Raw genomic sequence first — 26,397 nt, forward strand, 5'->3', positions numbered from 1 at the left:
CATATACTGTAATCCCAGCTACTCGGGAGGCTGAGGCAGGAGAATCACTTGAACCCAGGAGGCAGAGGTTGCAGTGAGCCAAGGTTGCCCCATTGCACTTCAGTCTGGGCAAGAAGAGGGAAGCTCCACCTCAAAAAAAAAAAATTAGCTATGCATGGTGGCACATACCTGTAATCCCAGCTACTTGTGAGGCTGAGGCAGGAGAATCACTTGAACATAGGAGGTGGAGGTTGCAGTGAGCCAAGATTACGCCACTGCACTCCAGTTTGGACAACAGAATGAGACCCTGCCTCAAAAAAAAAAGGAAAAAGTTGTATAGGAGAAGTCCGAAAGTTCAATCAAGTCACAGATGGTCTGTGCAGGTCATAAGATTTATAAAGGAGAATTTATAAAAAGAATTGTTTTTATATGATTCAGTTAGCTATAATTAAAAGTGAAATCTTTCTAAAGAATGGTCTCCTATGTTAAAGCAAGCACTTTAAGGTATTGATTTGCTCTTAATGAAATTACAAGAAAATTTGCTTTTCAATTCTACAACTTGTTTCTTTTGAAAACTTCTCAAGATTCATATCTCACAAGTTCAAGTGTGCTATCTCACTGCTTTCAGCTTTTTCTCCCCTTGAGAAAACCTGAGACATTAACTCTCTCCTTCAACCTTTTCATCAATTCCTGTAACTTTTTCTCTTCCAGTTCTCTTGTTACACTCAGATGCTGAAATACTTTATCTTGTAGGTCTATAAAAGCAATTGTTTTCCTCCAGTATAACTTGATTACATACCCTTGGTTTTTCTTGATGTGCCTAAATTTTCAGTGTTACCAGAAAACTTTTCATGTTCATCTGCTATACTCAAAACCTTAAACATACTCTTCCTTTGTCTGATTAAATTCATGTATTATTTTTCTCTTCATCAAATTTACCTTCGAGGTTATTTAAGTGGGCTCCCCATAAGGAGAGTTAATTACACTGTTAGATTGCCACTTTGGGTAATCAAGTATTGCTTACAATAACCTGTGGTTCTGTGTCAATAAAATATTTTGGGCTTTTTAACATCTTTTACAAATACCCCCAGAATCAAATCCCAGCTTGAATGTCTAGCTTGTTGCTGAGGTTTATCAAAGCTATAAAGATTAATCACTACAAGGTTGCGAAATCTTTTTCTAGCTTCCAGCTGTGGACTCGAGCATCACTGCTGCCGGTCCTTTGAAAAACTCCTTATCAGGTGCTATTAACTAATCCATGTGCTGTTGAGTAACAAGGCTTTGACTCCTGGGTACACATAGCTCATCTAGAGAAGGCACCAACTCCTGCCAGTATTTAACACCAAACTCAAGTTAACCAAAGCCTTGTCTTCAGACCTGGGCAAAAGGGGCAATCAGAGTAAACTGCTTTAATGGGACACAGGGACAAGCTTGTATTCATTTAATAATTTTGCCTCTATCTGAATTAATATAACTTATTCTATGCCTTCGCTAAATAATTTAAATGTTTAGGTACCTGTAAGATTCCTTTCCTGTCATTCTCAAAACTAGGAAGGGCTTATGACCTTTTTGTTTGAAACATTGGTAATTTTTTTTTGTCTTGTTTTACCTACAGAATTTAAAACTACTCAATTCCACCAGGCCCAAGGACTACTGTAGAAGAGGTAGGCATGAGAGATTATAGGGGCTGGGTTTTGAGAGATAAAATTAATTCAAACCTCCCAAATCAAGAACAGGCGCAGAGATACCTAAATAGCTGAACAAAATGTTTGTGTTTTACTTAATTGCTGCAAGCCAAGATTACAGCAGCTCAATGAACAGAATTTATAGATGGCAGTTTTATAACCTTATTTTTTGGCTTTTGGTTTTTGGTTCTTATATTGCTTAAAAGGGGTTTTAAGAGATAATGAAGCCCACCTCTACTTCCATCTGGCCTACAATGTTTAACTGGCTATAAGTCGTTTGAATCTAAGTCCTTTGACTATCAGGGTCCCACCAAGATAGGATATGATGGACCTGGGGCAGGTAGCACACCACCTCAGCATTGATATGGAACAAAATAAAAGCTTGGCCAGGAATAGTGCCTCTGGCAACTGAGTGCAATGGCTCATACCTGTAATCGCAGCACTTTGGGAGGCCAAGGCAGACAGATCACCTGAGGTCAGGAGTTCAAGACCAGCCTGGCCAACATGGTAAAACCCCATTTCTACTAAAAATACAGAAATTAGCTGGGCGGGGTGGCAAATGCATGTAATCCCAGCTACTTGTGAGCCTAAGGCAAGAGAATCACTTGAACCTGGGAAGTGGCTGTTGCAGTGAGCCGAGATCGTACCACTGCACTATAGTCTGGGTCACAGAGCAAGACACCATCTCAAAAAACAAAAAAGAAACCTGAAAAACCAATTCAGGCCATGACAAGAAATAAGGGGTTGGACAAGCCTCACTGTACTGAAAAAGGTAGAGTCTATACTGCTATCAATAAGATCCACTGCACATATATTAACAACTCTGGGCCGGGCGCGGTGGCTCAAGCCTGTAATCCCAGCACTTTGGGAGGCCGAGGCGGGTGGATCACGAGGTCAAGAGATCGAGACCATCCTGGTCAACATGGTGAAACCCCGTCTCTACTAAAAATACAAAAAATTAGCTGGGCGTGGTGGCGCGTGCCTGTAATTTCAGCTACTAAGGAGGCTGAGGCAGGAGAATTGCCTGAACCCAGGAGGAGGAGGTTGCGGTGAGCCGAGATCGCGCCATTGCACTCCAGCCTGGGTAACAAGAGCGAAACTCCGTCTCAAAAAAAAAAAAAAAACAACTCTGGACAGGTTGTGGTTAACCTCAACATTCAAAAGTTCTAAGAGCAATCCACCGGGTTACATATATATAACCAGGGAACTGACCCCAACTACCTCTGGTTGACCATAAAAAGCACCCTTCTGGCCAGGCACAGGGGCTCACGCCTATAATAGCACCACTTTGGGAGGCTGAAGTAGGAGGATCACTTGAGCTCAGGAGTCAAGACCAGCCCAGGCAACATAGTGAGACTGTGTCTCTACAAAAAAATTTAAAAATTAGCTGGGTGTGCTGGCACACACTTGTGGTCCCAGCTACTCAGGAGGTTGAGGCAGGAGGATCACTTGAGCCTGGGAGGTTGAAGCTGCAGAGAACCATGATTACATCACTGCACTCCAGCCTGGGCAACAGAGTGAGATCCTGTCTCAAAAAAACCCAAAAAATCACAACAAAAAAACACCCTCCCAATCCTCACCTGGTTTCTACTTTTTAGGACCTCTAGTGGCTATCTTGTACCTATCAGTCTCTGGCCCTTCCTCCTTTAGCCTCCTTGTAAAGTTTGTGTCTTCTAGATTACAACAATTTCTGTGTGAAGATTAGCAGTGGCTAAGGCTAGCACACGGCTTCCAACTCATCCTTTTTCTGACCCCTTAGATCAGGCATCAAGAGATTTTTACTCTCCCAATGCTAGGCAGGGCCAATGCCCATAAAACCAACAGGAAGCAGTTGCAGAAGATGGACTTCTACCCTTCTACAACCCTGTAAGATTGAAAAGGAGTACATAATCTCTGAGGGGAGAGTGAGGTAGGAGAGAAACAGGATTTGTTTTCCAAGCACTGGCCAGAGACCCTGCTGAACAACACAAGAGCTGATCAAAACAGGATGCAGCAAAGAAAGCAGTCAAAACCAGTTACAACCAAGATGGCAACAAATGTGACCTTTGGTTGCTCTCACTAATTATTATACATTTATAATAACTATATATATGTATTATATATACACTAATTATAATGCATTTGCATGCTAAAAGAACTCCAGTGGGTCACAGGGAGCCAGGCCTGGTGGCCAGAGTGCATCATCATGCTGGAGCTGGTGGTGCTACTGCTCAGTGTGGTGGATCATTTAACAGAATCAGCAAGGGTGGAAACCAGAAATGCATTCTTCATGTGCTTTTGGGGTCATGGCAAACCAAAGTACTTGATGTATCCAACAGTTTTGCAGTCCCTTTTAATGAAGATGACAAACATAATTCTCATTTTTAGCCCATGATTATTTGGAAAACATGTATAGAATGATTAAGAGGGTCAATGCCAGAGAAATAATAGTTGAGTAGTACCACACAGGCTCTAAACTACGTAAGAATGACATTGCCTTCAATGAAATCATCAAAAGATACTGCTGTAACTCAGTACTGGTCACTGTTCACATGAAAACAAAGGACTTATGCCTGCCTACAGAAGCATGTATTTCAGTAGAAGTCTATGATTAAACTCCAGCCTTCAAAACATTTGAGCATTGACCAGTGAAACTGGAGCAGAGGAAGCTGAGGAAATTGGAGTTGAATACTTGTTACGAGATAACAAAAACACACTCTTTCTCTGTGGATCACAAACCAGGTCCTGGGTTTGAAGGGAGCAAACTCCAAGCTTCTGGACATCAGAAGCTACCTGGAAAAATTGCCACAGGCAAACTGCCCACCAACCACCAAATCATCTATCAGCTGCAGGACGTCTTGAAGCTGCTGCCAGTCATCAGCCTACAGGAGTTTGTCAAGGCCTTTCACCTAAAGACCAACAGCCAAATGGTGGTGGTGTACTTGGCATCGCTGATCCATTCTGTGGTCACCCTGCACAACCTCATCAAGACAGCCAACTGGGATGTAGAGAAGAAAGAAAGGAAAAGGAAGAGGGCAAAAAAGAATAGAAAAGAAGACAAAGAGAAAGATAAAGGAAAAAAGTGATATAAAAAAGAGAAAAAGAACAGTAAAACATATAGCTTTTTTAATTTGTAAACTAAAATCTTACAAACTAAATCAGTGTGCTACTACTGGATTCTCTTTCACTTTAACTGCCTGTGAAAAACCTGTCCTGGGCTCATGCCTGTAATCCCAGCACTTTGGGAGGCCAAGGTGGGTAAATGACTTAAGGTCAGCAGTTTGAGGCCAGCCTGGCCAACATGGAGAAACCCCGTCTCTACTAAAAATATAAAAATTAGCTGGGCACAGCGGCATGTGCCTGTAGTCCCAGCTACTTGAGAGGCAGGAGAACTGGCTGAACCCAGGAGATGGAGGTTGCAGTGGGCCAAAATCGCGCCACTGTCCTCCATCCTAGGAAACAAAGCCAGACTTCGTCCTCAAAAAAAAAAAAAAAAAAAAAAAAAAAGCTGTCCTGATTAGAGCACTCTGCTTCCAGTCACTCTTGCTGTGGCATTGCATTGAAGTAAATGGATAAGGGGATGATCTTGAACCTAAACTGCAGCTTCAGTTGCTATGACTTAGGGATATGACAGTCAGCTCAGGCTTCAGACTATGTGAGAAAAATGAAGAGACGTCAACATAACATTTGTGGTTCTCTTCAATCTTTTATCTAGAAAACCAGGAGCTGGCTGGGCACAGTAGCTCATGCCTGTAATCCCAGTACTTTGGGAGGCCAAGGCAGGTGGACCAGCTGAGGTTGAGAGTTCAAGACCAGCCTGACCAACATGGAGAAAACCTGTCTCTACCAAAAATACAAAATTAGCCGGGCGTGGTGGTACATGCCTGTAATCCCAGCTACTCAGGAGGCTGAGGGAGGAGAATCGCTTGAACCAGGGAGGTGGAGATTGCGGTGAGCCAAGATCACGCCACTACACTCCAGCCTGAGCAACAAGAGTGAAACTTTGTCTCAAAAAAAAAAAAAAAAAAAGGCCAGGCGTGGTGGTTCACGCCTGTAATCCAAGCACTTTGGAGGCCAAGGCAGGTGGATCACCTGAGGTCGGGAGTTCAAGACCAGCCTGACCAACATGGTGAAACCCTGTCTTTAAAAAAAAAAAAGAAAGAAAGACAAAGAAAAAGAAAACCAGTTGAATTTTCTCAACTTTGAAAGATTCTTGCGGTCTGTTTCTGGTAATTTTCAAAATTGCTAAATGGAATGCACAAATTCCATATGTTCTCTGTCTCATAACACCATTTTTTTTTTTTTAAACAGGGGAAAGCGCGAACGCAGTCCCCCACTACCACAAAGTATGCGGTCGAGTTTCCCATATTTGGGGAAATCGCAGGGGTCAGCACATCTGGAGTGCAATGGATAAGCCTCGCCCTGGGAAAACCACCTTCGTGATCATGGTATCTCCCCTGCCAAGTAAGTATAACACCATGAGTTTTTTTTTTTTTTTTTAAGATGGGGTTTCACCATGATGGCCAGCCTGGTCTTCAACTTCTGACCTCAGGTGATCCGCCCACCTCGGCCTCCCGAAGTCCTAGGATTACAGGTGTGAGCCACCGTGCCCAGCCAACACCGTAAGTTCTAACTCTTCTGAACTTCAATCTTTTATCTAGAAAACCACAAGTTTTGGACCCATAGCTCTAGCATTCTCAGGCTTGAGATCCAGGCTCCATATATTGTTTACCTTGAAAGACAGAATTAAATGGATTGGTTTTAAAAAATAAAAACAGGCCAGGCCTGGTGGCTCATGCCTATAATCCCAGCCCTTCGGGAGGCTGAGGTGGGCACATCACCTGAGGTCAGGAGTTCAAGACCAGCCTGGCCAACATGGGGAAACCCCAACTCTATTAAAAATACAAAGGCCAGGTGCGGTGGCTCACACCTATAATCCCAGCATTTTGGGAGGCTGAGGCAGGCAGATCACCTGAGGCAGGAGTTCCAGACCAGCCTGACCAACATGGTGAAACCCCATCTCTACTAAAAATACAAAAATTAGCTGGGCATGGTGGTGCATGCCTGTAATCCCAGCTACTCAGGAGGCTGAGGCAGGAGAATCACTTGAACCCGGGAGGCAGAGGTTGCAGTGAGCTGAGATCACACCACTGTACTCCAGTCTGGGCAACACAGCGAGACTCAATCTCAAAAAAAAAAAATTTATCAAGGCATGGTGGCACACACCTATAGTCCTAGTTACTCGGGAGGCTGGGGCAGAAGAATGGCTTGAACCATGAGGCAGGGGTTGCAGTGAGCCAAGATCATGCCACTGCACTCCAGCCTGGGTGACAGAGTGAGACTCTGTCTCAAAAAAATAAATAAAAATTTAAAAAATAAAAATAAAAAAACGGAAAGTCCCACCAGTGCCATGACAGTTTACGACTGCCATGGCAACCCCTAGAAGTTACCTTATATGTTTTAAAAGGGAGATATCTCTTGGTTCTGGAACTCCCTGCCCCTTTTCTAGAAAATTCATGAATAATCTGCCCTTATTGAGTATATAATCAAGGAATAGCTATCAATTCACAAGGGCTGCTGCTATTACTGTGTCTATGGAGCAGCCATTTTCCTGTACTCTGCTGCCCTAATAAACGTGCTTTCCTGTTGCTCCGCTGGCTTGCTCATGAACCTTGCACGAAGCGAAGAAGCCTCATGGGCTGGGCCCCAATTTTGGCATTCACCTGTATAACTCATACCCAAATCTGAACTCATTTTCAAACTCTCAAATACCTTCCCAATGAAGGCAAGCATCACCATCCCCTAGTCCAAATATCTTACATGTCAGTCTCTGCGCAATGTTATTTATTTCTTTGTAATGTGTGTATACCCATTCTTCTCCATCCTTACTGCCAGCATCCAATTCTCATTCTTTGTTTTTTTTTTTTTTTTTTTTTTTTTGAGACGGAGTTTCGCTCTTGTTACCCAGGCTGGAGTGCAGTGGCGCAATCTCGGCTCACCGCAACTTCCGCCTCCTGGGTTCAGGCAATTCTCCTGCCTCAGCCTCCTGAGTAGCTGGGATTACAGGCACGCGCCACCATGCCCAGCTAATTTTTTGTATTTTTAGTAGAGACGGGGTTTCACAATGTTGACCAGGGTGGTCTCGATCTCTTGACCTCGTGATCCACCCGCCTCGGCCTCCCAAAGTGCTGGGATTATAGGCTTGAGCCACCGCGCCCGGCCTTCCAATTCTCATTCTTAAGTTCTTAAGGAGAAAGCGTCAAGGCTCTCTATAATCTGGATCTACTCTTTCTACCTGAAGCCTTAGTAGCCTTCCACACAAACACAGCATTTCTACATGTTAATACTTCCACTTCTTCACTCACAATCTATCAAATCCTTCCAGCTCCACTTCCAAAAATCCAAATGCTATTTATCACATACTGCAGCACTAAATCACACTGTCTTACACTGCTCCAAATGGATTATGTGTTCATGGTTGTCTTCCCAATTAAGATTCTAAGCTTCCTGAGGTTAGAACTATGCCTTCTCCTTCTTTTAAATGTCACACAGATGAAGAGATTATATGTTTTAAACCAAAAATCAGACTAAGAATTTTTGTGTCACTCAGACAAAAAAAATCTGAGATAAAGTTAGACATCAAAATGTGTTTTAAAGGTTATTGGGATGGTTCACTAAAACTACAGAATTATCATAATTCATGTTGAATACTTTTTGTGGAGTCTTTTATTATAGAAGGAAGTTGTATGACACTAACAGTATTTTGAAAAACTTTTTGATAATGAATGAAAATTGACTCCCTATAGCTTTTTTTTTTTTATTGTACTTTAGATTCTGGGTAAATGTGCAGATCATGCAGAATTGTTGCATAGGTACATACATGGGAATGTGGTTTGCTGCCTCCATCACCTGTCACCTATATCTGGCATTTCTCCCCATATTATCCCTTCCCTATCTCCCTAGACTCCCTATAGTTTAACACCACTATTCTTATTTTCACTGTCTGGAATCTGCTTTCTCTTCTACATTATTGGTTTCAGATATTTGAAGACTGGCAGCTTTTTTTAAAAATATGAACTGTGTAGTGTTTTATTTACTTGTAAAATTTTTTTTAATTTATATTTTTTATACTCCTTTGCTTAAGGATTCTCCAGCCTCTGCCCAAGTAGCTGGGACTACAGGTGCATGCCACCATACCCAGCAAAACTTACAGCTTTCTTACCACCCCTAAAACTTAAGAAGTTCCTCATGTCAGGCTCTTCAGAATACTGGTCATCCCCCATTTAATATGCAGCAGTTTGTCAATGTCCTCTTAAAATGTGGCATCCAGAATGAACACAATATGCCAGAGAGAGCATGACCAGCACAGTATACCATCAAGATTATTGCTAACTCCCTCATCTTGAGCATTACACCTCTATCACTTCATCAACAATTATGCATTGTTTTTGTTTTTATTTTTTCTTTCTTTTTTTTTTTTTTTTTAAATCAGGTTACTCAGCCCTGATTGTTTTTGTTTTATTTCTTTTCGAGACAGAGTCTCGCTCTGTCACCCAGGCTGGAGCGCAGTGTTGCCATCTCAGCTCACTACAACCTCCGTCTCCGGGATTTAATCGATTATCCTGCCTCAGCCTCCCGAGTAGCTGGGATTACAGGTCTCGCCACAGTGGGCCTGGCTAATTTTTTTTTTATTATTAATAGAGATGGGGTTTCGCTACGTTGGCCAGGCTGGTCGAGAATGCCTGACCTTGTAATCTGCCCGCCTCCACATCCCAAAGTGCTACGACTACAGGCGTTAGCCACCACGCCTGGCATTTTTTGTTTGTTTGTTTTTTTGAGCTGGAGTCTCCCTCTGTCACCCAGGCTAGAGTACAGTGGCGCAATCTCGGCTCACTGCAACCTCCGCCTCCCATGTTCAAGTGATTCTCCTGCTTCAGCCTCCCAAATAGCTGGCCCTTCAGGTGCATGCTGCCACACCCAGCTAATTTTCTTCCTTTTTTTTATTTTTTGGAGACAGTCTTACTCTGTCACCCAGGCTAGAATTCACTGGCACAATCTCAGCTCACCACAACCTCCGCCTCCTAGGTTTACACAGTAGCTGGGATCACAGGCATGCACCACCAACCCAGGCTAATTTTTCTTTTCTTTAATATTTTTGAGATGGAGTTTCATTCTCTTTGCCCAGGCTGGAGAGCAATGGCATGATCTCGGCTCACTGCAACCTCCACCTCCTGGGTTCAAGCGATTCACCCTGCCTCAGGCTCCCAAGCACACCCAGATAATTTTGTATTTAGTAGAGACAGAGTTTCTCCATGTTGGTCAGACTGGTCTCAAACTCTCAACATCAGATGATCCATCCACCTCAGCCCCCCAAATTGCTGGGATTACAGGAGTGAGCCACCGCACCTGGCTAATTTTTGTATTTTTAATAGAGACAGGGTTTCGTCATGTTGGCCAGGCTGGTCTCAAACTCCTGATCTCAGATGATCCACCCACCTTGGCCTCCCAAAGTGCTGGTATTACAGGCATGAGCCACTGCGTCCAGCCATGCTGTTATTTTTTTCAAAAAGTGATTCTCTACCCAACATGTGTTTATGCCTGTAATCCTTGCACTTTAGGAAGCTTAAGCAGGACTGCTTTAGCTCAGGAGTTTGAGACCACCCTGGGCAACATGGCAAGACTCTATCTCTACGAAAATATTTAAAAATTAAAAAAAAAAAAGAGGCTGGGTGCAGTGGCTCACGCCTGTAACCCCAAGGCAGGTGGATCACTTAACATCAGGCATTCAAGACCAGCCTGGGCAACAAGGTGAAACCCTGTCCCTACTAAAATACAAAAATTAGCTGGGTGCATTGGTGTGCACCTGTAATCCCAGCTACTCAGGAGGCTGAGGCAGGAAAATTGCTTGAACCTGGGACATAGAGGTTGCAGGTAGCCAAGATCATGCCTTTGCACTCCAGCCTGGGTGACAAGAGCGAGATTCTGTCTCAAAAAATAAAATAAAATAAAAAAGAAAGAAAACTTGATTCTGTCCTATGCTCTATATGTACATTTCTCCCAACTCCCTGAATTAAGTTGTTGAACTGATTCTTATCTCCTATTATCTTTATTTTATTTTATTTTTTATTTATTTTTTTTTTTGAGACAGAGTCTCGCTCTTGTTACCCAGGCTGGAGTGCAATGGCGCGATCTCGGCTCACCGCAACCTCCGCCTCCTGGGTTCAGGCAATTCTCCTGCCTCAGCCTCCTGAGTAGCTGGGATTACAGGCATGCACCGCCATGCCCAGCTGATTTTTTGTAGTTTTAGTAGAGACGAGGTTTCACCATGTTGACCAGGATGGTCTCGATCTCTTGACCTCGTGATCCACCCACCTCGGCCTCCCAAAGTGCTGGGATTACAGGCTTGAGCCACTGCGCCCGGCATCTCCTATTATCTTTAAACTATCATAAAGGAAATCCCTTTTTCAGTAAAACACCTAAATTCCAGTATCACCTTTATTTGTCCTGATCTAGTATACTCTGCCCATACTTATTTTAAAAGGAATGAATAAAAGAGAAATAAAGGAAAGGCATGGGGAGAATGAAAAACCTTCATTTCTTCTTTCCTTATGTCTAAATAATGAGAATTCGGCTGGGTGCAATGGCTCACACCTGCAATCCCAGCACTTTGGGAGGCCGAGGTGGGTGGATCACTTAAAGTCAGGAGTTCGAGACCAGCCCGGCCAACATGGTGAAACCCCATCTCTACTAAAAATACAAACAAACCAACAAACAAAATTAGCCAAGTGTGGTGATGGAGGCCTGTAATTTCAGCTACTTGGGAGGCTGAGGCTGGAGAATCGCTTGAACCCAGAAGGCAAAGGTCACAGTGACCAGAGATCACGCCATTGCAGTGCAGCCTAGGTGACAACAGTGAAACTCCATCTTAAAAAAAAAAAAAAAAAGAAAAAGAAAAAAGAGAGAACTAAAAAAAGACAGGCTTAAGCACTTGCCTCATTAAGTGGAAAACTATTAAAATAAGAATTTTAAAGTGATGACTGGGCATGCTGGCTCATGCCTATAATCCCAGCACTTTGGGAGGCTGAGGCAGGCAGATCACAAGGTCAGGATATCAAGACCATCATGGCCAACATGGTGAAATCTGTCTCTACTAAAATACAAAATATTAGCCGGGCATGGTGGCATGCACCTGTAGCCGCAGCTACTCAGGAGGCTGAGGCAGAGGAATCAGAATCGAGAATCGCCTGAACTGGGGAGGCGGAGGTTGTAGTGAGCCAAGATCGTCCCACTCCACTTTAGACTGGTGACAGAGCAAGAATCTGTCTCAGAAAAAAAAAAATATATATAGCCGGGCGCGGTGGCTCAAGCCTATAATCCCAGCACTTTGGGAGGCCGAGGCGGGTGGATCACGAGGTCAAGAGATCGAGACCATCCTGGTCAACATGGTGAAACCCCGTCTCTACTAAAAATACAAAAACATTAGCTGGGCATGGTGGCGCGTGCCTGTAATCCCAGCTACTCAGGAGGCTGAGGCAGGAGAATTGCCTGAACCCAGGAGGCGGAGGTTGCGGTAAGCCGAGATCGCGCCATTGCACTCCAGCCTGGGTAACAAGAGTGAAACTCCGTCTCAAAAAAAAAAAAATATATATATATATATAAATAATTTCCAAGTAATAAAAAGTATTTGTCCACATCAACTATGTCTAGGACAATGCCCTGCCTTGTTTTATTTTTTATTTATGTGATCAAAAGTCAAAACCATGTAATTAGCAAAATGGCACAAGCTGCTTATTTACTCCTTTTTATTCTAAAAAATTGTGTAGAAGAATAACAGTGAAACAATTTGTAATACACATACCAAAAAACTGTTATTCCTGCCTACATTTCCAGATAAAACACAGGTGTCCCAAAACCAATATAATAATGCAAGCTACTCTCAATGAGGTTGTAAATATAAAGCCATGTGCTGTGACAAGGGATGATTCCACAGGAGAACACTTTTCCCCAAAAGAGCTTTCATCTTTGAAAATGTGCTTCAGACAGCTGATGCCAGAGTGACCAGCACAGTATACCATCAAGATTATTGCTAGACTCCCTCAACTTGAGCACTGCTCCATCAGTTGTCAAACACAACACAGTCAAAAACATGAAATTCTTCAGTATAAACATACACAAGATACAATAAAAAACCACATACTGAGAAGGTACCAGTAGGACAAAATAAGAACAAGTGAACTTAAAATGCAGCAAAAAGGAAAACATTTTAATAGTCAAAATGAATGAATACGCCGGGTGCAGCGGCTCACGCCTATAATCCTAGCACTTTGGGAAGCCGAGGGGGGCAGATCATGAAGTCAGGAGTTCAAGACCAGCCTGGCCAGCATGGTGAAACCCCTCTCTACTAAAAATACAAAAATTAGCCAGGCACGGTGGAGAGTGCCTATAGTCCCAGCTACTCGTGAGGCTGAATCCAGGAGGCAGAGGTTGCAGTGAGCCGAGATCACACCACTGTACTCCAGCCTGGGCGAGCACAGTGGTTCACACTTGTAATCCCAGCACTTTGGGAGGCACTTTGGGAGGCAAGTGGATCACCTGAGGTCAGGAGTTTGAGACCAGCCTGACCAATGTGGTATAACCCCATGTTTACTAAAAATACAAAATTAGCTGGGCATGGTGGTGGATACATGTAATCCTAGACACTTGGAAGGCAAAGGCAGGAAAATCGCTTGAACCCAAGAGGCAGAGGCTGCAGTAAGCCAAGATTCCACCATTGCACTCCAGTCTGGGTGACAGAGCAAGACTCCGTCTCAAAAAAAAAAAAAAAAGTTCGGCTAGGTACAGTGGCTCATGTCTGTAATCCCAGCACTTTGGGAGGCAGAGGCAGGTGGATCACTGGGTCAGGAGTTCAAGACCAGCCTGGCCAACATGGTGAAACCCCGTCTCTACTAAAAATACAAAAAATTAGCTGGGCATGGTGGTGCATGCCTGTAATCCCAGCTACTCAGGAGGCTGAGGCAGGAGAATTGCCTGAACCCAGGAGGCGGAGGTTGCAGTGAGCCGAGATCGCGCCATTGCACTCCAGCCTGGGTAACAAGAGCGAAACTCCGTCTCAAAAAAAAAAAAAGAAAAAAAAAAATACAAAAATTAGCCAGCCGTGGTGGTGGGAGCCTGTAATCCCAGCTACTCAGAAGCCTGAGGCAGGAGAATTGCCTGAACCTGGGAAGCAGAGGTTGCAGTGAGACAAGATTGTGCCACTGCACTCCAGCCTGGGCAACAAGAGTAAGCCTCCATCTCAAAAAAAAAAATTTTTTTAAGTTTACTGCCGACCCTTACCAACACAGCAGTTCCGATTCCATACCAAATCAATACACCCTTTCAGAAATACTATTCTGTAAAGGCACTCAGAAACAGCAATGGCAAAATGGTATTGACAAGAATGTAACCTAGAAACCTTTTATACCTTACCTCCTTCTTCCTTGACTTCTTCACTAGTCTCTCCTGAAAAAGGCTCCTTTAGGATAGGATGATCACGTCTGTCTTCTTGGGTAACTGGCCCAGGCCTGAGTGTAATTTTCTTCCCTCTCTTTGAGCCAGTAGCCTGGAGTTTTCCTTTACCAATGCGTATATTAAGAGGGTGAAAAGACTCTAAAGAAGGTAGTGTAATTCCCTGAGAGATGGCCACATCAACACCTTCTAGAATAGGCACATTTGTGTCCTGGCTGAGCATCCCAGAGCTCAGAGATGTATCTTCCATACCAAGCTGATTTCCTGCATCCTGCACAGATTGTACTTCAAAGCCAGCTACTTGGCCATGACTTGGATCCCAGGACAGTGACACTGACCTCAAGTCCTTTACCTGGTCAGTTTCTGGTTTAACAGCTGATTCTAGGTCTACATTGTTTTCATCCTGATTGCCTTTATGCTGTAAGGACTCTGTCACTGCAGTTCTTCTCTTCTTACAGGGCAACATTTTAAAAGTCCCACTTTTGTTCCATTCTGAAAGGAAAAAAACAAGTTCTTACTGCCTTCATATTAATTAATGGTAATAACATTTACTCAATTATCTTTTCATTTATTCATGTTCAATCATGAATACAATACTTCCCACCAAATGCACAATTTCCCTTTAGGTGGAAGATGAGAGACAGTGGTTAGAGTGATTGAGTTCAAATCTCACTGATTACTATTGATGGACTACTGTTACACCTTGGCCAAGTGATTTAACCTTGCAAGTCTTCAGTGTCCTCAACAGTAAAAAATAATTGCTCTTACTTCATAGAACTGTTATAAGAATTAAAGAGTAAGTGATTAATAAATGTTGTTATTATTACCATCAGGGTGGTAGACTAGCATGATGCTGAGAATAAACTGTGGAGTCAGACTGTCTGGATGTTTCCCAAGTCAGCTTCTCTCCAGCTTTATGACCTTGCATAAGTTACTCAACATGAATCTCAGATTCTTCAGCTATAAAATGGAATGTAATAGCATCTACTTCATTAGATGGTAAATGATCAATAAATGTTTGCTACTGTTGTTTTCATAAACAGGTTATTTCCATTAATAGAAACAAATCAAAAGCAAAGTGTGAATTTTTTTTTTTTTTAAAGACGGGGTTTCACCGTGTTGGTCAGGCTGGTCTTGAACTCCTGACCTCAGGTGATCCTCCCACCTTGGCCTCCAAAGTGCTTGGATTACAGGCGTGAGCCACCATGCCCGGCCGACAAAGTGTGATTGTTTAAAAGATTAGGCCATAGGCTGGGCGCAGTGGCTCAAGCCTGTAATCCCAGCACTGTGGGAGGCCGAGGCGGGTGGATCACGAGGTCAAGAGATCGAGACCATCCTGGTCAACACGGTGAAACCCCGTCTCTACTAAAACTACAAAAAATTAGCTGGGCATGGTGGCGCGTGCCTGTAATCCCAGTGACTCAGGAGGCTGGGGCAGGAGAATTGCCTGAACCCGGGAGGCGGAGGTTGCGGTGAGCCGAGATCACGCCATTGCACTCCAGCCTGGGTAACAAGAGCGAAACTCCATCTCAAAAAAAAAAAAAAAAAGATTAGGCCATGTTGGCCGGGCGCAGTGGCTCACGCCTGTAATCCCAGCATTTTGGGAGGCCACGGCAGGTGGATTACTTGAGGTCAGGAGTTCGAGATCAGCCTGGCCGGCATAGTGAAACCCCATCTCTACAAAAAATTAGCCGGGCACGGTGGCAGGCGCCTATAATCCCAGCTACTCAGGAGGCTGAGGCAGGAGAACTGTTTGAACCCAGGAGACAGAGGTTGCATTGAGCCAAGATTGTACCAGTGCACTCCAGTCTGGGTGACAGAGCAAGACCCCATCTCAAAAAAAAAAAAAAAAATGAAGGCTCTATTAACAAATTTTGTGTTGAAACAAGGAAGAGCAGATTTCTACTATCCTCTGTGCTGTTGCTTCTTGACTTTTTGCGTCAATTCTAGTTACCACATTTTAAGGGCATTATGACCTAAACCAGAGGGTATCCTCTATGTTCTTTTAGTACCTGTGTGCAAATCTCTTTTACAGTACTTATCAGTTTTATAATAGTCTCTTCTCTTTCTCATTTATCTCCTCCAAAACTATGGGCTTTTTGAGAAACAGGATTATTTCAACTAATATCCCTAATATCCATGGTTTTTTTTTTCTTTTTTCTTTTTTTTTTTGAGACAGGGGCTTGCTCTGTCACCCAAGTTGCACTGCAGTAGCATGAACATAGTTTGCTGCAGCCTCGACCTCCTGGGCTGAAGCAATGGTCTCACCTCAGCCTCCCAATTCATTGGGATTATGGTCCCATCCAAGCCACTGCGCCAGTTCAGTATCTGGGTATTGCAGATACTCAATATATCATTGAGTACTGCAGATACTCAATGAATGTTCCCTGAATAACAAATGAAACAGAGCTTAAACAACTTATTCTGTGCAGCATTTGGGCCAAGTGTTAAGCATTATATAAAAACTGATGGCACCTTGTTACCCAGAAAAACTTTACTGTCATAAATAGGTCCAATAATACAATAAGCTACTTTGTGTTATATCAGTGGCAATATTCAAGCAAAGCCTGAATGTCCACTTACCAGGGTACTAGATGAAAGCTTGAGCCAGAGAACTGAAAAGTTCTTTGTAACTCTTAAGTCTAAGGTTAGATTTCTTCCTTCCTTCCTTCCTTCCTCCCTCCCTTCCTCCCTTCCTCCCTCACTCCTTCCCTCCTTCCTTCCTTCCTTCTTCCTTCTTCTTTCTTTCTTTCCTCTCTCTCTGTCTCTCTCTCTCTTTCTTTCTTTTTCTTTATTTTCAGAGACAACATCTCGCTCTGTTGCCCAGACTGGAGTGCACTGCCAAGACCCTGGTTCATTCACTGCAGCCTCAGACTCCTGGGCTCCAGTGACCCTCCAGCCTTGGCCTCCCAAGTAGCTGGGACTACAGGTGCTAGCCACTACCCTCGGCAATTTTTGTTGTTGTTGTTTGCAGAGACGAGGGTCTCAATTTGTTACCCAGGCTGTTCTCAAACTCCTGGACTCAAGTAATTCTTCTGTCTCAGCCTCCCAAAGTGCTATTCTTATAGGTGTGAGTTACCGCGACGGACCTATAAAGTTACTTTTAAACCTCCCTTCAGTTTTTTCAAGACATTAGGGGAGACTCCCCATCCCCTCAACCAACTGATGTCCTTAGTAATTAAAGCTCAATAAAACGTGAAGATTTTGTTGATTCCTGTGAGATGGTGGTGACTGGATGAGAAACAGAATGGGAGTAGCCTAGGCAACTCTTTTATTTCACAAATAATTACTGAGGTACAAAAAAGAAAAAGAAGGGAAAAAAGCTACTTCAGCTCCAGGCACCTCAAACACAGCTGTAGCTCTATAGCCCACTTTTTGGGGAGCCCAAGTCGGACCAACAGGGTGAATGAATGCCAATGGGGAGGCAGCCGCGGCACGGCCCTCTCCCAGGAAAATATTTTCAAAAGGGTCCTAACCGCGCTTCCACCTCGGCGTCCAGGGCTGGCCCCAGTCCCCATTGCCAACTAGACACCTTCATGCCGTTAATTTCCGCCACGCACCCAGCACTCACCCCCAGACCCGACCCTCTCATCCTGGACATCGTTCGCCCAGGTGTCCCAGCTCCCATCTGCCTCTTCCCGCCCCAACGCACACAAACCTGCACCCTCACCAGCCAGCCTGATTCCGCGGAAACAGCTTTGGCACCACCGGAAGTCAACCAACGACGACGAGTTGCGTGCGCGTCCCCGAGCCTCGGAGCGCTGCGCCGCAGGGCATCAAGGAGCATGCGCCAAATACTAGGCGCCATCCCATCTTAGGGCACAGTGAAGCCCAAGCGCTAGCGCGTCAGTTATTGGCATAAAAATTTAAAGGCACTACTTGGCTTTCTCCACCCATGGAGTTAGTTACGCTACTCAAAACTGGGCTGAGATTCAATGGTTTAGATTAACAACTAATCCGGGTGCCGGGCGCGGTGACTCACGGCTGTAATCCCAGTACATTGGGAGACCGAGGCGGGCGGATCAGCTGAGGTCGGGAGTTCGAGATCAGCTTGACTAACATGGTAAAATCCCGTCTCTCTATTAAGCACACAAAATCAGCTTGTGTGGTGGTGGGTGCCTGTAATCCCAGCTACTCGGGAGGCTGAGGCAGGAGAATCGCTTGAACCCGGGAGGCGGAGGTTGCAGTAAGCGGGGATCGCCCACTGCACTCCAGCCTGGGTGACAGAGTAAGACCCCGTCTCCAAAAAATAAATAAAAATAAATTCATAACTAATTTTTCTCACCACAAGGCATCTGAGACACAGGACCAAGGGTCATAAAATGTCAGAAAAAGAAGTCACAAATAGTGCAGGCTCCTGATTAAAACTAAGGCAGTCTTGGACTCAGATTATGGTAATTATTCAAATATGCACAATATTCTGCATTTTACAAAATGCTCTCACATTCTCTCAGGTGACTTGGTCTCCACAATCAACTGTGAGATTATTATATCATATTCCAGTTTGCACAGGACAAAGTTCTGGCTCAGCTGAGTAGGTGATTTCACAGCAGTACACAGACAGCTATTAAGGAGAATCAGGTATTAAGTATCCTAACTAGCTAATAATTCATTGACCTAGTGCCCAGGAGGCTATCTGGGGTGTAACAGATGTTCAATAATTCAATACATGATTTTTGAATGAGTGAATGAATGAATGAATGACTCCTAAAATGATGTCATTTCCACTTTCTAGAAAATCAGAATGTCTGTGGAATCCACAGAAATTTAAAAAAAAGAAAAAGAAAAAAAAAAAAAAAAGAATGTCATACTTACCTGGCAAGGGAGATACCATGATCACGAAGGTGGTTTTCCCGGGGGGAGGCTTATCCATTGCACTCCGGATGTGCTGATCCCTGCGATTTCCTCAAACGTGGGAAATTCGACTGCATAATTTGTGGCAGTGAGGGACTGCATTCCCTCTCTTCCCTGGTAAAAAAAAAAAAGAAAGAAAGAAAGAAAGAAAAGAAAAAAGAAAAACAGAATGTCAAAAGCTGGAAAAATGCTTTCAACCCTCTCATTTTACAGGTAAACCACCAACAAAAATTTATACATTTGAACTAATCCTATGTGTAAACAGAATCCGACAGGATGAAATTATCCCCAGCCAACATGAAGGTTGAAATTTATGCCAACATGGCTATAATCGGCAGTAGTCTGACTGTAACCTGAATCACACCAACTCTCCCAAATACCAAGGAAGACTCCAGAAGCTCAGAGTTTCATGTGTGTTGTCCTTTGACCTACAGAATGCACAGATCTTTTGGTTGGTTTGGCCTGTCTCTCTCTCTCTCATATGAAATTTTAAGCACTTGAGGTTCATGGAAAAAAATTCAACACTGACTAACTTTGGCACTTTTCATCAGTCTTTTTTAAAAACAGCTTATTGGCCGGGTGCGGTGGCTCACGCCTGTAATCCCAGCACTTTGGGTGGTCAATGCGGGCGTATCATGAGGCCAGGAACTCAAGACCAGCCTGGCCAATATAGTGAAACCTGTTTCTACTAAAAATACAAAAAAAACTAACCGGGTGTGGTGGTGGGCACCTGTAATTCCAGCTACTCGGGAGACTGAGGCAGAGAAATGCTTGAACCCAGGAGACAGAGTTGCAGTGAGCCCAGATAGAGCCACTGCACTACAGCCTGGGCAACAGAGCGAGACTCTGTCTCAAAAAAATAAAATATAATATAATAAAAACAACTTATTTTACATACCGCAAAATCCATCTGTTTTTATTTTTTTACTTTTTTTTTTTACTCGAGGCATCACTACTGATAAGCACAAAATCCATTTGTTTTACGTGTACAATTAAATGACTTTTTTTTTTTGAGACAGAGTCTTGTTCTGTTGCGAGGCTGGAGTACAGTTGTGTGATCTGGGCTCACTGCAACCTCCACCTACTGGGCTCAAGCAATCCCGTGTCTCGGACTCCCGGGTAGCTGGGATTATAGACATGCACCACCACGCCTGGCTAATTTTTGTAATTTTAGTAGAGTCGGGGTTTCACCACGTTGGCCAGGCTGGCCTCGAACTCTTTTTTTTTTTTTTTTTTTTTTTTTTTTTTTTTTTTTGAGATGGAGTTTCACTCTTGTTACCCAGGCAATCTCGGCTCACTGCAACCTCCGCCTCCTGGGTTCAGGCAATTCTCCTGCCTCAGTTTCCCGAGTAGCTGGAACTACAGGCACGCGCCGCCATGCCCAGCTAATTTTTTGCATTTTTAGTAGAGACGGGGTTTCACCATGTTGACGAGGATGGTCTCAATTTCTTGACCTCGTGATCCACCCGCCTCGGCCTCCCAAAGTGCTGGGATTACAGGCGTGAGCCACCGCGCCCGGCTCGAACTCTTTATCTTAAGTGATCCGCCCAACTCGGCGTCCTCCCAAAGGGTTGGGATTACAGACGTGAGCCACGATGCCCAGCTGATGTTTTTTTTTTTTTTTTTTTTTTTTTTGGCTTTGTCTCACTCTGTTGTCTAGGCTGGAGCAGAGCAGGATGATCTCGGCTCACTGCAACCCCCGCCTCCTGGGTTCAAGCCATTCTTCTGCCTCAGCCTCCCGAGTAGCTGGGACTACAGGCGTGCGCCACCATGCCCGGCTAATTTTTGTATTTTTTAGTAGAAACGGGGTTTCACCACACTGGGCAGGATGGTTTCGAACTCCTGACCTCGTGATCCGCCCATCTCGGCCTCCCAAAGTGCTGGGATTACAAACGTGAGCCACCGCGCCTGAATGATTTTCTAAAATTAGCAGATTTTCAGAGTTGTGAAACCATCCCCAGGTTTGGTCTTTCATCAGAGTTTTTGAGGTTTAGGACAATTTTCATCCACTGTGAAATAGCCTAATAAAAAAAGTTCGCCGGGCGCGGTGGCTCACGCCTGTAATCCTAACACTTAGGGAGGCGAAGGCGGGCAGATCACAAGGTCAGGAGTTCAAGACCAGCCTGACCAACATGATGAAACCCCATCTCTACTGAGAATACAAAAATTAGCCGGGCGTGGTGGCACGTGCCTGTAATCCCAACTACTCAAGAGGCTGAGGCAGGAGAATTGCTTGAACCCGGAAGGCGGAGGTTGCAGTGAGCCGACGTAGTGCCACTGCACTCCAGCCTGGGAGACAGACAGCGAGTCTCCGTCTCAAAAAGAAAAAAAAGTTCCCTAATTACCTTTAGCAGTCTCAGAAATGCATAATGATGGCAATCCATACTGAAATCCCGGCAGTACATAATTTTATTTTCCCAAAATTCTGGAACTCAGAACCGAGAACATTTTACTGCTGTATTAAAGCCCAAGAAACCGAAATCAGAGGATTTCATATAATAATCTGCCTACGCTTTTTTTTTTTATTGCATTTTAGGTTTTGGGGTACATGTGAAGAACGTGCAAGATTGTTGCATAGGTACACACATGGCAGTGTGATTTGTTGCCTTCCTCCCCTTCACCTATATCTGGCATTTCTCCCCATCTGCCTACACTTCTTACTCCTCGGCACTTTCTTGTTCTAGAACCACAGCCCGTCAGTGGGCGGGGCCTTATTCTCGGGAAAACTCGTCGGTGGGAGGAGTCCCTCCGAGATATCTTCCGGAAGTGGGCGGGGCATAACTTCCGGAATCTTTCGGACAGAGGCGGAGTCTTGTTCCGAGGACCATTCGGAAGAAGGCGGAGCCTACCTCGCATCAGGACCAGTCTGACTGCACCTGCATCCTTAGCTCAGAGCATCCCGGGAGGATCTTAAGAGCAGAGCGCAGCTGACAACCAGGAGCCGGACCGTCGCAGGAGGCGTCCGCTGGATACCTTCCCCTTTCCCTGACCTAGAGTTCTACAGCTGCGGCCTTAGTACTGATCGAGGGTTCCCAGCGTTGTCTCACCACTGCAAAAACGTTATAGCAACAGCTTCTGATTACGACATGGCTGAGATCACCAATATCCGACCTAGCTTTGGTAAGTAGACTCGGGAAGACTAAGCTCGAGGTGGCCAGAATGGTTGCAAGGCCAAGGGGGCCCAGCGGCAGGGCAGAGAATGCAGCCCGGACCAGAGCCTTCAGAGTGCCAGCCCCGCTAAAATCAGGCCTGTGGTGGTGGGTAGTGGGCAGTTGACAGTGCTCGAACTTGAGCTTATGGGCTGCAGGGACTGGCAGGGCCAGAGCCACACCGAGGGTGGGGAAGTCCAGGATGCTAAAGCCGTGTATGGTGCACTGTCAGCACTGCTGGAGGTGAGAAACAGCGAGCGTGCGGAGGACGTGAACCCCTCCTTCTGGGGGAGGAGAGGTGGGGGAGTCCGAGCCCTCCCCCTTGGGGCACGCAGGGCGGTGCCCCTTCCTCCCCCTCCCATTCCTAAGGGCTGCGGGGGAGGGAGGTGACGAGGGGGATGGGGTATCAAGATGGCAGCTTGGAGACTGTGGGCCGTGTGGCTGGCAGCCAGGGGAGGCGGCGGCCTCTGGGGAAAGAGGGATGCGGGGGTGGGGAGCAAAAAGGAAGCCACTCCTTAAGCCGGTCAACTGGATGCCGGGGCTGGGAGGAAACGTGAGCCCTGCAAGCTCCATTCCGCATCGTAATGGTGGGGTCCATCCGATGCTACCAAATGGCGCTTGGCGCTGCTGGGCTGGGGGATGACGTGATGTCTATTTCTGGGTCTCCTGGCAGCGCCAAGGCTCTCCTTCCGGGGCCTTTGTTCCCTGTTTCCCTGGGCTGGCTTTTTTAAAAGGGGGACTAACCCGCGCTGGTGCTGGCGGGGGCGCGATCCAGGCCGGAGGGGGAGGAGCGAAAGAGGCCCAGCCCGGGGGAGGCTGCTTTGTGTACCGCAGAAAGCATTACGTCATCTCAGAGCGGCTGGTCCCCGACCCGGCCCTGTGGGCTCTGCGATTAGTTTTACACTACCTGAGGCAGAAAGTGGAGTGGAAAATAGGAAAGAAGGTGGCAAAGACAAGCTTAAGGAGGAAGTTTTTTCCTCTTTGGGGACTCTTCCAGTATATGCTAAAGGAGCAAACTTCCTGTGTTATGCTTTCCTGGTCAAATAAATAAAATATAATTGCCCTGCTTCTCCTTGATTCTACTATAGTTTAGCTGGGGGAAGCCAGTGAGAGTTGCTGCCAAAGAACCTTCTTATTCCTTCAGGGATTCTATCCCTCAGACAATCCAGAAGGTGTGACCATCAGGACTCCAGTACGTAGGGTGGAGACACAATCCCGCTAGGAAATGGCTTTTCTCATTCCTGAGTAAGAGGCACAGTGAAATGAGCAGAATCCAGTGTGCTTTATCCTCTCAGAAATAAGGAAGAAGAAATCAAATCAGGTGTATTCAGATAACAGATCTTCACACTCATTAACTACTTGTTCTCACTTATTCCCCAAGGCTAAATCTTGATTGTGTTTTTTTCTTCCACTTCACCTTCTGCATTTTATTCTTTGAGTTCTAAGTTTCTAAAACAAAAGTCCCTTTTGTGATCACATGAGCAATTCATGATTTCTTCCTTCTTCTTATGCCCTTCCAGCAGATTGCTTTCTCTAATTGCAGGTCCAGAATCCTTGAAAAAGGAGATGGTGTGGAACATAATATAGCGATTTCTCTTAGAGGGACTATTATTGGAAAATGGAAAATAAATGATATCAATCTTTTACATACTAAATTTTATTTAATCCTAACAAATACTCCCCCGTGCTTTTTTGTTTTTTTGAGATGGAGTCTCGCTGCGTCTCCAGGCTGGAGTGCAGTGGCGCGATCTCTGCTTACTGCAAACTCCGCCTCCCCGGTTCAAGACATTTTCCCGCCTCAGCCTCCCGAGTAGCTGGGACTACGGGCGCACACCACCACACCCAGCTAATTTTTGTACTTTTAGTAGAGACGGGGTTTCACCATGTTGGCCAGGAAGGTCTCGATCTCTTGACCTCATGATCCACCCTCCTCAGCCTCCCAAAGTGCTGGGATGACAGGCATGAACCACCATGCCCGTGTATGTATTACTATGTGTACTTGCCAGACATGGAAACCAAGGCTCAGAAATAAAATAACTTAGCTAAAGTCAAACAAACGAGTAAAGGTAATGCTAGGATTTTTTTTTTTTTTTTTTTTTTTTGAGACAAAGTTTCGCTTTTGTTCCGCAGACTGGAGTGCAATGGCGCGATCTCGGCTCCCCGCAACCTCCGCCCCCTGGGTCCAGGCAATTCTCCTGCCTCAGCCTCCTGAGTAGCTGGGATTACAGGCATGCGCCACCATGCCCAGCTAATTTTTGTATTTTTAGTAGAGACGGGGTTTCACCATGTTGACCAGGATGGTCTCAATCTCTCGACCTCGTGATCCACCCGCCTCGGCCTCCCAAAGTGCTGGGATTACAGGCGTGAGCCACCGCGCCCGTCCTAATTTTGTATTTTTAGTAGAGATGGGGTTTCTCAATTTGGTAAAGCTGGTCTCGAACTCCTGACCTAAGGTGATCCGCTCGCCTCGGCCTCTCAAAGTGCTGGGATTACAGGCGTGAGCCACCATGCCCAGCCAATGTTAGGATTTAAACCAATGTCTGGCTGAAGCCAAAATTTATTCTCATTCCGTTGTATTATACTGGCCTACTTGACAGTGAAAGGCTATGTTTAGGAAAGGGGATATCAATAAAAGCAGTTCTGGTCAGAGGCTGAAGGAGCTGGCCAATAGCCCAGATGTGTCTTGCAGGTCTTTAAACCATTACAGAGGGTCTCTTACATAGAAAACTGCCACTTCTGAATTTTCGCATCTCATGGAGTACTTCATTTCAAATGCCACAGCACTTGGGTGATACACCAAGCCAACACTCAATTATCCATGACCATGGAGGACAAAAGGAGCAAGAAGCACAAGTCACTGCAATTTGCAGCTACTTTAAAACACTCACTTCAGCCATTAGTTTCAACTTCCATTTCCCACCAAGCTTTTGACTCAAGTAAGACAGAGAGCGCTGGATTTCAACATCTTGATGTTTCTAGCTCACTGTCTTGGGTTTCAGGAAGAGAGGCAAGAGTTAACAATTACTAAAATGAAGAAAGGACAGCAAAAATAGGAAACGAGGCCAGGGAGAACACATAGGTAATTCAAAGATGGGTTCGTCTATTTCTCTTCTCCTTCTCTATCCTCCTGGAATATGAGAATTCTTCATCTTCTCTCTTTTCTACCATATCTCCATTTTCTAACAATACAAGTTGATGCATTGTAAGCTTGTAAGCAGCAGTGGGTTCCCCAACTTCTACATAGAATAAATCTATGGTAGAGTCAAAAGAATTTCCCAGTATCTCCTAATCTGGGCCTTTAGATCTCCCTTTACCATCATTCTCAAAAATATACCTGTCTTAGTAGTTTCCTGTGTTCCTCTTCTCATAGAGACAATGTTCAGTTTCACTAATGAGTAGCAAGCAATTTGCAGGAAAGCACCTGATTGCTGAATGGAGAGCGACTTCCTTAGGCTGTGCCCATTCTTATTGGCAACTGAATCCAATTAGTTGTTCAAACAAATGTTTACTGAATTCCTATTAGAAGCAAGAGACTCTGAGGGATTCATAGATGCATGGGATATTGTTCCTGCCTGCCTTCAAGTAGCTTACCACCGAGGCTGTCTCTATTTTGTGAAAACTTTCCCTAAAAGCTATTTGATTGAACACTTTGAAATGAAACACTATTATTATTTGGTATGGATATAGACATGGTCACCTTGATTTATTTTGTTAATAAGGTTTTGCTCCCTATCTATATTACTTTAAAATGTATCTGGGTACAGTGGGTCACCCCTATAATTCCAGCAACTCAAGAGAGTAAGGCAAGAGGATCTTGAGGCCAAGAATTTGAGACCAGACTGGGCAACATAGCAACACCTTGTCTCTAAAAACATTTTGTTTTGATTAGCCAGGCATGGTGGCATGGACCTGTAGTACCAGCTATTCAGGAGTCTAGGGTAGTAAGATAGCTTGAGCCCAGGAGTTCAATGCTTCAGTGAGCTGTGATTGCACCACTGCATTCCAGCCTGGGTCACAGAGTGAGACCCTGTCTCTAAAAAATAAGTATATATTTTTAATAAAATGTAACTCCTCCTTGGTTAGGCATGGTGGCTTACACCTGGAATCCCAGCAATTTGGTGGAGACTAAAGCAGGAGAATCTCTTGAGCCCAGGAGTTCAAGACCAGCCTGGGCAATATAATGAAGGCTCATCTCTAAAAAAAAAAATTAAAAAATTGTCCAGGGACAGTGGCTCACGCCTGCAATC

General features: G+C 44.8%; 2 protein-coding genes, 2 non-coding genes and 1 pseudogene across 13 annotated transcripts in view; 3 read left to right on the top strand and 2 right to left on the bottom strand.

The window, feature by feature from the left end:
- The window catches only part of GON4L (gon-4 like), a 98,764-nt gene extending 80,810 nt beyond the window's left edge, over positions 1 to 17,954 (bottom strand). For 5 of the 10 annotated variants that reach the window (XM_032260569.1, XM_032260561.1, XM_032260567.1 and 2 more), the window contains exons 1-3: positions 17,806 to 17,860; positions 14,975 to 15,107; positions 14,109 to 14,639 (exon numbers count right to left, since the gene is read on the bottom strand). In XM_032260569.1, coding sequence (XP_032116460.1) covers positions 14,109 to 14,639; positions 14,975 to 14,996 — 553 coding nt within the window. In that variant the 5' untranslated portion in view covers positions 14,997 to 15,107; positions 17,806 to 17,860. Of the gene's footprint in view, positions 1 to 14,108; positions 14,640 to 14,974; positions 15,108 to 16,415; positions 16,535 to 17,805 lie in introns of all 10 variants that reach the window. The other 5 variants (XM_032260563.1, XM_032260564.1, XM_032260562.1 and 2 more) reach the window with 5 other exon arrangements.
- On the top strand, positions 3,589 to 4,958 carry LOC116538300 (annotated as a pseudogene).
- LOC116538528 lies at positions 5,952 to 6,115 on the bottom strand. The gene has a single exon (XR_004263667.1). It is a non-coding gene; the product is annotated as a U1 spliceosomal RNA (small nuclear RNA).
- Positions 17,955 to 18,954: 1,000 nt separating the features above from the next.
- Positions 18,955 to 19,110, top strand: LOC116538530. Its single transcript, XR_004263669.1, has one exon. It is a non-coding gene; the product is annotated as a U1 spliceosomal RNA (small nuclear RNA).
- Positions 19,111 to 21,787: 2,677 nt separating this feature from the next.
- The window catches only part of SYT11 (synaptotagmin 11), a 12,205-nt gene continuing 7,595 nt past the window's right edge, over positions 21,788 to 26,397 (top strand). The window contains exon 1 of the mRNA XM_032260580.1: positions 21,788 to 22,121. Within this exon, the coding sequence (XP_032116471.1) occupies positions 22,088 to 22,121 (34 nt within the window). The 5' untranslated portion in view covers positions 21,788 to 22,087. The remainder of the gene's footprint in view (positions 22,122 to 26,397) is intronic.

This window comes from Sapajus apella, unplaced genomic scaffold, assembly GCF_009761245.1.
Source record: "Sapajus apella isolate SASKATOON/1434 unplaced genomic scaffold, GSC_monkey_1.0 scaffold119, whole genome shotgun sequence".
NCBI classification, from domain to species: Eukaryota; Metazoa; Chordata; class Mammalia; order Primates; family Cebidae; genus Sapajus; species Sapajus apella.